Source organism: Pezoporus wallicus, unplaced genomic scaffold (assembly GCF_028554395.1).
Source record: "Pezoporus wallicus isolate ANWC-B61680 ecotype Strahan unplaced genomic scaffold, APGP_CSIRO_Pwel_v1 contig_6999, whole genome shotgun sequence".
NCBI classification, from domain to species: Eukaryota; Metazoa; Chordata; class Aves; order Psittaciformes; family Psittacidae; genus Pezoporus; species Pezoporus wallicus.
In genome coordinates this window covers 4,202,361-4,216,837 of record NW_026640180.1, presented here as the reverse complement: position 1 = coordinate 4,216,837, position 14,477 = coordinate 4,202,361, and the positions used below count along the sequence as shown (strand labels likewise).

The 14,477-nt window shown below is 37.0% G+C and overlaps 1 protein-coding gene across 5 annotated transcripts in view; it reads right to left on the bottom strand.

Annotated features, from left to right (window-relative positions):
• RAP1GDS1 (Rap1 GTPase-GDP dissociation stimulator 1) overlaps positions 1 to 14,477 on the bottom strand; it is a 101,856-nt gene that overhangs the window by 24,001 nt on the left and 63,378 nt on the right. For 4 of the 5 annotated variants that reach the window (XM_057417925.1, XM_057417926.1, XM_057417928.1 and 1 more), the window contains one exon: positions 2,653 to 2,799. The exons of the other annotated variant lie outside the window; for it this stretch is intronic. In XM_057417925.1, the coding sequence (XP_057273908.1) occupies positions 2,653 to 2,799 (147 nt within the window). The remainder of the gene's footprint in view (positions 1 to 2,652; positions 2,800 to 14,477) is intronic. 5 annotated transcript variants of the gene reach the window in all.

Genomic DNA, 14,477 nt, shown 5'->3' with positions numbered 1-14,477 from the left:
TCTAATATTTTTTCTTCTGTCTAATTTGTTTCCATAACTACAGACAAAGCAATCTGGGACACTAGGCTGCCATCCCATACTCCTCATCCTTCAGCAAAACCAAGGCAGTGTTTACCTTCTTTGTAAGTAACATGGGATGAAGTCTTTTAAGTGAATCTGCTAACCTGGAGCACAGGTAACTGTCGGGGCAATCTGAGTTTAAGTCAGTAATGAATTGCATTTACTCAGAATATTATCCATCTGATGCTGCAATGCATGGAAGCAAGTGGTTGTCCTGGGCTCACATGTGACACTGACTGTTGTCTTGGAAGTTTACAATGGTCCACAGGTGATATTTTTAGAGCAGTTCACAACTATGGTCCAATTGTACTTGCAGCTCTTATGACAAAGCTGGCAAGATAGGTCACCTGCCCGTGTTGCCATTCACATGCTGCAGGTACGGCCACTGAGATCTCTTCCAAAAATTTAAGCCTCTGACTCACTATTTATTTATTTATTTTTTTTTGATTTGGCAGATTATTTAGGGTTTAATTCAGTGGTTGTCCAGTCAGTGACCCAGTTTACAATGAAACTAGAGGACACAAGTCTTACACAGCATACCCATGGGTGCTTGGCCAAAGAGGAGCTGAGTCCCCACCAAAAGGCCCTTTTTGATGGATGGAGAACACCAAATATGTGGGGTAGGGAAAGGTTTGGTAAGCCCCCAGTATTCCTCCCTGACATGGTGGTAGGACAGGGTAGTGTCCTGTGTCTTCCCAGGCCCAGGAGTTGGAAATACTTCAGCATTTCTCACTTCTGACACTTATTCAGTGGCTCCTGTGAATATTGCATCAGTTCATTAGTTTGTGTGAGATGAAAGATGTTGTTTAGCAGAGCAGAGAGCAGCTAGTGAATCCTCCTAGTTGTCACTGAACTACACAACTGCTTTATTGATTGCATCAGAATAAGCTGTCTTGCTAGATGGAATAAGTCATATATTCAATGTTCATAACACTTATACTGTTCAGAAACTGCTTGTTTGGGAGATTTATCTCATAATTGTTTTCATAGGGAAGATCTGTGGGGAGTTTGGTCACCGAAGCAAAACTGATTCACTACCTCTACACAGCATTTTTGGACTCTTGTGTCTTGAGCTACCAAATATACTGGATGCTTACTAGTTCTAATTAATCCAGATGATTCTGAAAGTGTAAAGGTGAGAATATCTATTTGCTCCAAATGCTTTAATGAATAAAGAAAACAGGGAGTTAACACTATGAAATATGATAAAATGTGACACTCATGCAGACATCAAGCAAAACAGTTCCTGAAAACCATATGAAATAAAGGCACTAGAAAGCTGCTATTTGGAGGAGAAGGAAGAAGTGCTGTAAAGAAGTATTCTTAAATAATACCAGTGAAAGAGGAGAAAAAAGGAATGTAGGAACAAGAGATGAAACACATGCAACAGTGGTATTTGGAAGTGGGTAAGTAACACTAAAAGCTGAGAGCTCCAGAGAATTGCCACAGAAAACACACAAGGAAAATATGCTAGAAGAGATTATAAAGCAGATAAAAATGTATACAGTAAAGGTAAAACCAACAAAAAGTTAAGCCTACAGACCATCCTGAAAAGTAGAAGAGTTTGGGGGACACAGGTTTGGAAAGTGAATTACAGAAAGCGGTTACTTTAAGAAAATGGTGAGCAGCTAATAAAGAAGCTATTTCTTCCTAAGATAACACTACAATTCAGGAAATGGGCATGACTGAAGAAAGAATGTAATTAGCTAACTACATTTGCAATCTGTGCCGTTTCAAGTCAGGAGAACAGCCTCTATTTAGCTTTCCTCGTTTATCCCAATTTTCTCAGAGATTCAAATTTTGAAAAACTCAGAAATGTGTGAACACTGTAAAATATGCCTTGGCATATTACAACGCTTGTGTACAGAAGCCAACTCTATACTAAAATATCAATATATTTGTACAACTGGTGTAGAACTCCCTTTTTTTACCCTCAATGGTCAAGGACTTCTCATTTAAAATACTATCTTGTGTTTTTGTCCCAGTCTCTAAACATCTCCATTTCATGGGATAAAGAACACAAACTTGTAATTTGTAGACACAGAACACTGTTGAACATACACATAAATTATTCCTCATTTGTCTAAGAAAAAGTAATGTGGTTTTATATACATTTCACATGGAGAAAAATGACTAAGGAAAACTGCTTGGCATACATACCCCCAAATCATCAAGACAACGCTGTATGCCTGCAGCAAATTAACCTTATGGTTGTGCTTAATACTAAATGAAAAAGAAAGGACTTAATGTAGCCTTCTAGTTTACTTCTGTAAATCTGTTTCTTCCTAAGGCGTGTGATACATCTCCCTGTATTGTTTTTAGACAAAGCAATACATTTCAGATGTTGACTTTAGAACTTTATACAATACGTTATATGGAATTCCATCAGGAAGATATCTAGTATTTAGGGGAATATAATTTTAATTGAACAGAAAATTGCATACATGAATTGAGGTACTTGATCTTTTCAGAATAACTTAGTGTTAGTATCCACAGTGTAAACCTACAGTTGACTTTAACTTTTATTTTATCTCTTTCTTTGATGGGGTTGTTCTCCTGGTAGACATAAAGCAAATTTTTGGTGTTGTTTACCATTCTCATTGCTATAGTTCATCAGCATGCCACAAAAGACAGTCAAGAGCTTCTCACTGGCTGGATCTGTTTTACTGCACAGTGACCTTATATGGTCTACTACAATATGTGCACCACCTGCATGGTCAACTGCGTTCCTGCCCTCATCTGTAAAACAAAGAGTTACATTAAAAAAAAAATGAAACCAAAACCCATTGTAGAGTCCCGAACACAACAGTAATCATATAAAACAAAGGTTTTAAACAGAGTGAAGTCATTCTCCAATGTTGTCAAATTCACCTAGAGAGATGCTTGAGGTCCAGCTTTTAGTGCAATAGAGCTAGGAAAGTGAAAACACCTACAAGAAAAGGGATTAACCACCTGGCACTAATACCTTTGTAATGAAGTTCTGTGTTTGAGGCAGAGCTACTGGAGCTGATAAATAATACTCTGAAGATATATTGGGTTTTGCCAGAGGGAGGTTCTCAGCACTTTACAAAGCCTAGTCCATACACCCGTGTGGACCAGGTAAAGTGCCGTTATGCAGGTCGAGAAATTGAAATATAAAAAACCCGACTGCTTAAGTTACTTAAAACCAAAATGGGTGATAGACAAAGTAAACAGGTACTAATTTTCAGTCACAAACTCTGTTCAAGCACTTGTTCTGCCATACTGCATGTTCCTTGTACTTCTATACCTGAAATTTAATACCTCTATCAGCTTATTTTGTATAGCTAAAAGAAAAATTTGCTCTGCATCTCTAAGGTGTCGTTCTGAGGTGTCGTAAATAACACACCGTAATCTTTATATGGAACTCTTTCTGTATAACAAATCAGATTTGATATATTGGTTTAGGAATAAAGGAAAAATTGGTCTTCTATTACAATAATCGACAATACTGCTTCCTTTCTCAGCAGGTAATCAGCAACAGAAAACAGTCAATAACATAAATTCCAGGGCTTGCAAAATGAGATATTTCCAAGTGAGTTACAGTGGGAATCAACTGGAAAATCTGGACGAAAACAAACCTTGGGGGAAAAATATGATTAAAGCAAAAGTTTAGCAAAATAAGAAGAAAAAAACCCACCTCCTCTCCTCAATTTCATAATGGCCCCAAAGCAAATCTCATCTTTCCTTTGTTATTCACTACTCTGTCGTCACTCCTCTCTCTCTCCATCACATACAGGTCAAGTTACCAAGTTTTCTGCAATGTGTTCAGTATGAGAACCAAGGTTTCCCACATTTATAATATGATCTTTCACTTAAAAGTGTTCAAGAGCTCTCCACAAAGAAGTTTCTAAATCTTCCAATTCTTGTTAATACTATTTATGAGGCATATATACCCCTTACCTACTACAGATATACAAAATGATTACAAATACTGTATATAAACCTACATTGTATATATTCATAAATAGAAAAATACACATATATAAGGGGTTTATATAGGGACTTCAGATAATTTGCTGAGTGGAGCTGAAGGAGGAAGGCTAATTCTTGGTGGATCTTACTGTTTTGGTAAAAAATTTAATAGTTTAGTGTTTTGCAGGATAACTGAGATAGATATATGCAGCAGAGGAAAACCATCTCTGCCATGACTGTCTCTGCCTTGGGCATGACTGTGACATCAGGGGACCATGTTTCACTGCAGGTATGTATATTCCATTTTGAAAAAGGAGAAACTGAAATCTGTTTACGGTCAAAAAAAATCAAGCTAAGATTCTGTGTCAAGGAGGAACTACTAAAAAAGGAGAAATATAAAAGAAATAAATCTCTCGCATTCTTGATTCAGTGACAAATGTAGGTATAATGCTGACATGAAAGTAAGTCCTACACCAAAATATAGTGAGACAATATAGTCAGGTGTTCAGATTCAGTGCTTATGTTTACCAATCAGCAGAGAAAACAATAAACTTGGCTGGAATATTCCAGTATCCTGTTTTATGCATCCTTCTCTTGCATTTTTTTTAATTTCAAAAGTTATGCAAATAATGGGTTTGTATTTGTCTCACCTGCTTTGTGAGTCAAAACAGGTGTGCAAAACAAGTGAGTCACTAATTCTGGATCCAACGGACTGAATCTGGTCCTCAAATTAGATAATGCAATTCAAATCAACAAACTAAACCCATGATAAAATTAAGCTTAAGATAAGAATTCAGGTGTTGAGCTTGATCCTATGTCTTGGTATGGAATTGCATATAAAATAAGTAAGCAAAGGATAGTACAATGGTAGAGTTGGGTGAGGGTTTGGGAGCAAGGTTTAAAAAAAACTAAAAGCCAATTACAAGCCACATTCCTTACCTGCATCGAATTTGGCACAACTCCACTGAAAATAATTGTGTGATTTTCATTTGTTGTAAGATACTAACTTGTACATCCTTTTACTTCCTTTCTCTGGTTTGTCAAAGAAGTTACATATCAAAACCTGCTGTATCTTTAGGTACAGAATAGTCTCTCACTTCAAATACATGACAAAATTCTTATCCACACAGTATTTTTGTTAGATTGATAATCAGCTTCCACTGTACAGACAGCAAAAGTAAGGCAGAAAGACTCAGAAACAAATCTCATTTCTAGATATGTCTCTCTGTCTCTGTAGTATGCTCAAAAAGTTAGGGTTAAATGAACTTCATCATCCCTCCCAAGTAGGTGGCAGGCTGTAAGTGCCAGACTTTGATGTAAATTCGTAAAATTGAGTTTGTTGCTCTACCTCTTTCCCATGCTACAGCTCACCCTGTGTAGCTGTTTCTCTGCCCTAGGAAGCTGGGTGAAGAACAGACCTGGGCTAGAACTGTAATTAGGATCTCCGGTTGCTGCCTTCTTATGCCCAAGAGGATTAACTCAGCTCATTAGCGCAGGGCCACAAAGAATCCTGTACCAGATGTAGGAGGAAAATTCTGAAGAGCTTGACTACCTGCTCCAAGCTGAGGCTATGACACTCTGTTGCATCCCCAAGCAAAAAGTGTACTTCTGACTCAGAACGCTCCATGTACTTGTTACTGACTCGCTTCTCCCTGCTCTGTCGCTAAGAAACAGATCTTGCACACAAGAATACTCACCAAACTCCAAATCATTTACAGTCAAAACAAGACCACAGCATGTTGCTGTTTCTTGTACTCAATCCAAGCATTACCTTCCAGTTCAGCAGCTCTGTGAACTCCCACACTTAACGTGCTTCCAGCCTCCCAGAAGCCATGTTGAGGTTTTTTCGTGTGACCTTTTTAAATAAACATTTGCTATTCCTAAGAGATCAGTGATTGAACAGTTTAATGAGAGCATTCACATTTCTATTAAAAATGCTTCCCAGCAGCTCACAAAGGGCAATGCTGTTGTATAGCTTTTTTTTCTTTTCTTTCAGAACACATAATAGTGTTTAAAGATGCCAGAATGACAACCCAAGACTGCAGGGACTGTTCTTTTCCCCCTACAAAATGTACGGTAAGATTTATTACAGAATGAGTTATTACTTCCACAATGTTCTTTCTTTAGCTGGGATGCAATGCAACCATCTCTAAGAAATAGTACAGTCTCTTTTTCTATCCTGAGTTGCTCACAGGAGTTTTATGCAAGGCTGTGTTTTAATGTGGATCATCAAATTACTTTGACTGCTCATATTCTCCCTATCAACAGTCTCATCATATTTCCCTGTGGCTCAGCCATGCCTACTCCAATGGAAGCCCAAGTCAAAGATCAATTTTTTTAGTGTATATGACTGGCAGGTCTTCAAAATGCAGCACTTAGAGTAGTTTCAATCTGCTTTTCCCAAGATGTATTTGCATAGTTTTCCTTTGAGTTTTCTTCCCAGTTTACTAATTCCTTAACCAAACCACTCTGTCCTAAAAGGTTAACAAGAAAAAAGGATTAAAGCAACAACTTTAAGTATGAAAGCAAAGTGTAAGTTACATACAGCCAGTGAGTTATTTCTAAACAATATGTACCAATACTTTGATTTTTGTCACGACTGTAAGCTTATTATCTGGAAATATATCAGGCAAAGAGCCGTGCCATAACAGAGCAGATAAGAGAAAACATTTTTGCAAACAGCTCACCTTGTGATCTTTAATCCAAACCTTAAATTAGCTTTGTTGTTTTCATACTGGGCCCTTTTCTTAATATAAAATTTTAACTCTGTCAATCCCAGTGATATTAAAGAAGCATATGCATCTCATAAAGATAAGGACAAAAATGTTTCTTATCCATGTTCTGTTAGGATATAGAGCTGTGTCTTCACAAGGAAAAAAACAAACAAACTACAGTTTTAGACAGTTCGAAACACTCATGTTTTACCCAATTTTAGTTAAGTTTTAAAATATAGCAGTCTGGTTCCTCTGTTATTCTGAACTTTAATGCTTAAACTAGAGTTCAGAAGTCATTTCAGAAATGTCCCTGGGCCTGCAAAAATGCACACCGTTATTTAAATGCGTATATGGTGAGTAAACCCACCAGCTAGTAAAAATTAGGTAGGTGTCTCCAATTTTGGTAATGACGATAACACAGCTACTTAAATAATGACTGAGTAAAAGCACAGAAAATTATGTTTGGGAGAGTCATATACTGTATGGTTGTTTGAAAGCCTGTCCAGTTTTGTTTTGTTTTGTTTTTTCACCAAAAAAGGTAAGGTATGAACACTCTGTATTAACTTTGCCTATCATATCTTACATCATGATGGCCATAGTGTCTCTGCCCACTCTCCCCAACAATTCTTTACTAAATCTTTGTTACTGAATCTTCATTCTAAAATACGAATTTTGTTTTTCACAATAAAATGTCATATGTACTGGCATTTCTCAGTAGGGGCACTCAAATTGCTCTAATTCATTCCGTATTCTTTTGCCAGTTCATGTTCTATACAGGTTTATTGGTGTACATAGTTGCACTGACATAAATGGTGCAAGTCAGTGAGGGAAAGGATGATTTATATGATCAAGGTCCCTGATTTGCACAAACAGAGCTGCCAAGACAGCAGCTTTTGGTGACATGAAAAAAAAAAAAGTATTTGTTTTAGCATTCTTTTACTCTGCAATTGGGTAAAACAATGAAATTATTTAAATTATACACTGCCGGTTTACTTTTAAGCTCTTCATCTTTATTTCATTTGGATACAAACCTGCATTCTTTTTCACCTAGGTGCTCTGTGGGTAACTTGATGAACTGATTTACAGTAGCCCAAGTTGGGGGTGGAAAAAGTTCTTTCTACACGTTCTGTTTTTATTTACCACTGTTTTTTCAATTAGGTCCTCTTTGCATGGTTTTGTACTGAGGCATTCATCTGCTTCTGCTGCTTACCCCTTCACCTCAAGTCATAACCACCTGTGATATCAAACTGGCTACCGCAGAGGAAATTATGATGTGACAATGTGACACACAGAAAATTATGACTGTGCATGGGGAAAAACCAGCAGGAGTAGAACTCCAAAGGAAGAAAGGTCGTGCTTACATGTTTTCCTCTCTTCTTACTAGGAAAATAGAGAAAATATTAAAAACCCACTGTTAGGGGCAAACCTTAGCTAGTGTAAACCATGTTATCCATGAAGATGTTAGGAAAAGCATTGCCACTTACATAAACTGTGAGTTTACCTTTACTCTCCCCATCTGAACACTGTAAAGATAAAACTTTTAATACAGTGCTGTCGTTCAGTTTTAGCACTTTACTCTACTTTTTATGTTCAATCTCTGCATGCTTTTAAATCACTGGATTCTGGATCCTGTCAATTCTTTGACTGCACGACTCCAGACTACAACCCTGTTGCAGGACACACAGAAGCACTGCATTATTTTTTTGTTTTCAAGGAAAGTAAGCTTCATGTAATTATATTGCACTATTATTGTTTGCTGTTTTTTCCATGTCTTTTATTCATAAAAGGGATAGAACACAGCAATACTGTGTTTTGAAATTCATGTTTTAATAATTTGAAAGATAATTTTGGAGACTGCTCTGTCGATCTTGTACTGAAATTTCCTTTCCCTTTATTTAAATCCTTCAGGAATTATAAGACTCTGAGTACCAGAAGTAGTTTTGTTTGTTTTATTTGCTTATTGATTAAAATCAATGAATATAGTCTTAAAGTCTTTGCTTTATGAAGAAAAAAAAAAATCTTGAATTAGTCCTGCTTGTTTCAGAAATAAACAGAACAGTCTTTTAATCAGTTCATCTTAAATTGCTGGCAACTATTTTTAGCCCTAACTCCAGCTGCATTGAGGGTATTGTCTCATAAGTTATTATTTTAGAAATTGTTGTTAAAATAATGGATATGTAAACAGTAAACTAGAAATGCGAACAGAATGCTGTCTTTTAATACAGTGCTTTCAAGAACTGGAAATATGTAGCATCAATCTTTTTTGAGAAAACTGTTGCCACCTTATTTGCTGGCTAATGACACCTGATGCTTATTTTGATATTCCTCATATGTCAGGTATATATGAGAAAAATCAGATGTTTCTGATTTCAGACAAAAGATAAGCGAAGAATAGCGACAAGTTTACTGTTCAAGACTTCTTAATACTTTACTTCCAGTCAAACTCTACTAGTGGACCTGAGATTTCAATATAACAGCAGAAACATTTTTATCAGCAACAACATATACAATACTACTAGTCTCAGCACTGTGAGGTGATTTGTTATGGATTAGAAGGAGATTTTACTTTTCAAGTGTAATTTCCACTACTGAATTCTATAAGAATTCTATATATATTCTATAGAATATATTCTATATATTCTATAGGAAGTTCTATATATATGAAAGTCTGTTAAAGGCCCTCAGAGTTGAATGTAGCACTTCCCTCCCTCTGCCTTCCTTTTCTTGAGCAATATGCTTACAGCAGATTCTTTGGTTGATTTTATAACTCTATTCCTATTCCATGGTAATTCCATTGCAGTCAAACAAATTACTCTAGGTTTACGAGAGCATAAGTCAGAGCTGAAGCCAGCCTATGCTTATTATTTTATACAGCATGAAATAAATCATGGAATCCAATTACAGAGTAAAACACCAGGCAGTTTTTCTACACTGGTAAATAGGCATTTATAGCATCTCATGCTATTAATAAAACAAACCTGCACAAAGCAATTAATTTAGAATTTTTACTCCCAGGTCTTGAGTGCAATGTTGTCTCTTGGCTTCAAACCCACCAAGACTGTGAACCAAGCATAGCATAGTTACAGTCTGCGGCAGAACAGGGGCATTCTGCTGGATGCTGCTGAAGGCAGCTTGGCAAAAAGCTTTGCCTGGTATTATGTGAGAGTGGTACAGCTAGCTGCAGCTGTGAGTGCCCACCAAAGCAGCCAGAGGAACAGCCTCAGAAAGTGTGTAACCCTTGGAGATTTGGAGGTTGGGAAAAGTCCAAGAAGCAAAAAATGAAACAAACAAAATCCTCCATAAAGCCTATTTGCAGATCCTACAAGACCCTGGGAGCAAAGAAAACTATTCACAGAAGTGAAAAAGTAACAAAGTGGCCCTGGGATCTAGGACAAGCTGCGGTGACTCTTGGGGTTGAGGTCAGTGCTATCCTTGAGCCAACTCATGAAGCCTAGGGGGAGTAAGAGGACATGGCCTTCTCAAGCAACTCCAAGTAGCAGTGTGCAGTCTGCATGGAGGTGCAAACCTGCAGAAGATTCTTGTATCTGATAGGAAATCTTTTACCTCCTTAGCAGAAGGCAATCCACTGATTTGACCAAAGGGCAATTAGCCTGTGACTGCAGAACAGCCTATGCTCAAGAAGCCAGGAGGTGGCAAGATGCACTTGATAAACTGGACATTGTTTCAGGTAAGTGATTCTTTTCTTAGAGAAATGTGAATGCTGTATAGATCCACCCTGACTCCTCAGGCCATTCTGCCGGCTGGACAGCTAACAAGATACACAGCAGTCTCAGGATCAAGGAGGCTTAGGGACTTTCTTCATACACACTGGCACTTTGTGCAACAAGAACACGGCTTTGTTATTGCTAATGCTAACTATCTTGCTATTATCTTTAGGTTTATATAACTTGCTCACCATTTTTAACAAGTACTTAGGCTGCAGCTTCCTCTGGTAGATACTATCTCCTGATTATATTAGTGTGCAAACAGTATTACAGAATCCCTCTAACTAAACAGTTCTGAACCCTTGGCTGAGACATTCAAGAACTTCACTGCATTAAGGGATACATCTTACTAATATAGTCCTCTGCCAATAATGTCCAGTTTCTGTTTCTGAGAGTTATGCACTATTCCTTAGATATGAACAAAACAAATGTAACTGAATTTAGGTGATTTGCATGTTAACTTCGTGCTGTTACTACACCGTATGAAATGCTGTGTAAAACCAGATGCCTATATATCTATCATGTAAACAACTAAAGGCTTGGCCTGTGCAAGATATGCATGGTGCAGCGTTGCAAAAATCTGCAGAAGTGGATCTGAGAGTACAAGACTATATTCCAGGTTATTACTTAAGAAGCTATCATTATATAATTAGAATGCATTAAAGCCACAAATCCACAAATTTTAAAGAAGAATAATGGCTGTGAGCTTATAAAAAAATGTTAATAAATGCTTACTTCCCAGTTATACATAAGCAATGCTTAGCAAGACCCTAGCAGACTCCTTCTTCAGTTTTCCATGGTAATCCAGTTGTTTTCCACCATTGTTGATTTCATGACAATTGATATTTCTATTAACATCATGTCTATTTTTCTAAATAAAGTGGACTAAGCTAGACACGCTGGCCATGTCAACAAGCTGTTTTCTGTGGGTCTTAAAAGCAAAACCATGTGACTGTGCAGTTATCTATAAAATATAAGGGCTGTCAAGTATCTTAAAAGGCAAAGTGAAAAAAAGACATGAAAAGGGAGCTTGAACTGAAAGGATAAGACTGAGTTACAAATCTTGTGTTGTTCATTATTGCTACTGAAATTCTAACAGCTTTTCTTCCTGATAAGGATTTTTTTTCCCCCAAGTCTTCATAAATAAACAGGGAATTCCAAATTTTTGCCTATTCTATTTTATTTAGCTTTGAAGGATGAAGAAATAGATCAGTCCTAAATAAAAGTTTGAGCCTTAACTTGCTGTTAGGGTGGCAGCAAGATCTAGTAAATAATGCAGGATTTCTTTCCAAGTCTGCTCATGACTTTCTTTAAGAAAACACCTTCCATTTCTTATCCTTTTTCTTTTTTCTTTCCTGATTTCCTTGTTTCCTGTGGCTTCTATTTTGACTGTAAATTAAGCTGTCTCTGAGCCTGTTGGAATATGAGCAATACACAAATTTTACAGACTGTGAATGAAAAGCTGGAGGGGCAGAAAGTGTGAGGCATCAGAAAAAAATTTGCTTTGTTTCTTAGATTTTATTGTCTTTGTACAGAATTCTGATCTATTTATTCCGAATATTCAAATAATCTTCCTGGAAAAACAAGGAAGAGGAAAAATCTTTGAACTGCACAAAATAAGTAATTTGGTTTTGTTTTGGTTTAAATTATTTTTTTCACCCCCATGTGGGCTTTTTTAAAGTTTTGGCTTAAGTCAAGAGAGTTTTGCAACTTGTGTTAGTAGAGTTAATATATGGAATGAAACTTTTTAAAAGAGTCATAGCCTGAGACTGAGAATTCATGTTTTTCGTATCACCTCTCAAATGGCTCTTTTTGATGCTCTAGGAAGATTTCCTCATCATTTTGATTCCAGTTAGGCCAGCTATTAAATCAGTAAATTAGAAGAATATTGTTGAACAGCTTCCTAAGAACATTCATGATTAATTGCTGATAAGTACTAAATATTACTGTGAAAGTATGTGCTAGCATGCATATGGTATGCTCAGTTTCTAGCTGATGCAATACTTCTGCTGCAGAGGCTTGGAAAAATTACTGCATTATCAGGGTCTTCTAACTTAAAAATGCTGTAGTTTTCTAAGACTCTGACATGCCTTGGAAAGGAAAGATCTAAGGGTGAAACATTATTACTATACAATTAAAAACTAGACTTTTAATTGTCTGCAAGCTGTTCTAAGCAGCATTAAAGCAACAAGTTAAAGCCTCTCGTCTCAATTTCATTATATTGCTTGGGAAACAGATTAGTAGGTGGCATTTGCGTTTGGTAGCATCTAGTACCAAGAAAAGTGAAAGACTGTAGTAAGATGCTGCTTGAGTCAGGGTGACCTACGTAACAATGATTAGTCAATAGCATGCCATTATCAACACCAGTTGTGTTCTAGGATTCTGAAGGTTTTCTATACAGTACTGATAAAGGTTATGACATTATTTTTTCTTAAGAAAACTGAATTTGATTTCTTTCCAGTATGTTTAATTCTTAAGCATCTGGTTTTCTGGTTTAAATTCTGAAATTCATCTCATCTCCTCAGAGGAGATGTATATAACTGTACAATTGAGTTGTTTCTTATCCTTGTACTTAGCCTTTCTTAGCAGACCTCTGTAAGAGATCCGTACATCGTTATAGGATGGGCAGCTGAATATACAGAAGTGCTACAATGTTCATGGTATGGTGTTAAGGCTGGGATCAAGAAAGATCTGGGTCTATATGAAAGGCCATATTGCTGAAATTCAGCAAGGAGGTCTTACCATCAATACAAGTAAGACTGGGTAGATAAGAAAGAAATGTACAGTTTGGGAAATCGGAAAAGGATCCAGTGAATTTCCTGCAGAAAAAGGAAGATAAGCATCTGTCAGAGGAGAGCTTTTACAGAATGAGTTGGCAGTTTCAGTTTCTTCCCAATTCTATAGCTGTTTATTTCATCAAGTATAATTGGCAAGAACATGTAGCTGGTTTGGTGGTTTCATGAAGAAACAAGGTTGTGGATGGGTACAAAAAGCAATAGCTTTGAGATTCCCAAGGAGGTCTCTAAGAACTACCATTAATATGAGTATTATGGAGGGGCAGAATGGGAAATTTTTCATTTCTCTCACAACATATATGGAGACCTTATTTTCATTTGATGGCTTTCAGAATATGTGGATGCTCTGAACAACAAGAAGGAATTATTATCTAAGAGGTAAGAGTGTAACCTAATCTCAGCTGAAGTCAAGGAGGATTATTACTCCCTCTAATCTGAATGGCTACTGAATCAGGATCTAAATGTCCTAGCCTTTTGCTTCCTCTTACAAGTATCACTTTTATAGCATAATTATGGCAGCTTCTGCAGTGTGCCCGATGCTATGTAAAACTACAGGAAAATAGTTGTAAGTTCAAAACTGAAGTACGTAAAAAACTACCTGTGGAAAGATCACTGAGATTAAGATAGGATGCACACCACAAACTTAATGATAAAAAATATTGTGACACTATTATCTGTTACGAAAATACTACTATTTTAATACAGCATCATCTTCCATTAATTTTTTTCGACTGAAATTTATCTGGTTGGCCCGATCTTTCATCTCTACAAACCACATTAGTGTGTGAGGTGTCAGAGCAGGACAGAGACCTAGCTACAGACAGGTTTTGTCTTTCTCCTTCATTCTCATGTTGGTCTTGCAAGAAGGCAGGCCTGATTTGAAAACTGTGGTCTGAGTTTTCCTGTCCCCCTAGCACCCAATCTGCCACGATTCAAGTCACCACCGTCTTCCCAGTCTACTGGGAAAGAAGCCAGCAGAGAGCTGAGGCATGTACTAACCATCAGGTTGCTCATGAAGTGATTGCAAGCTGCAATTTGTATAATGTTGTTCTTTAACTTAATATCCCAACTACCTGAGCTGATAGTAGCAAATAATTTTAAGGCTTTATCTACAGCAGAATTAACCAATCTGGTCTGGTTTAAGACATTGTTTTTTGTAGCAAGAGCCATGTTATGTTAAACATAACCTTTCCTGAACAATAGAAATTTGTATGTGGAACCAAGATGCAGGGGAAACTTAGAACAGTTTT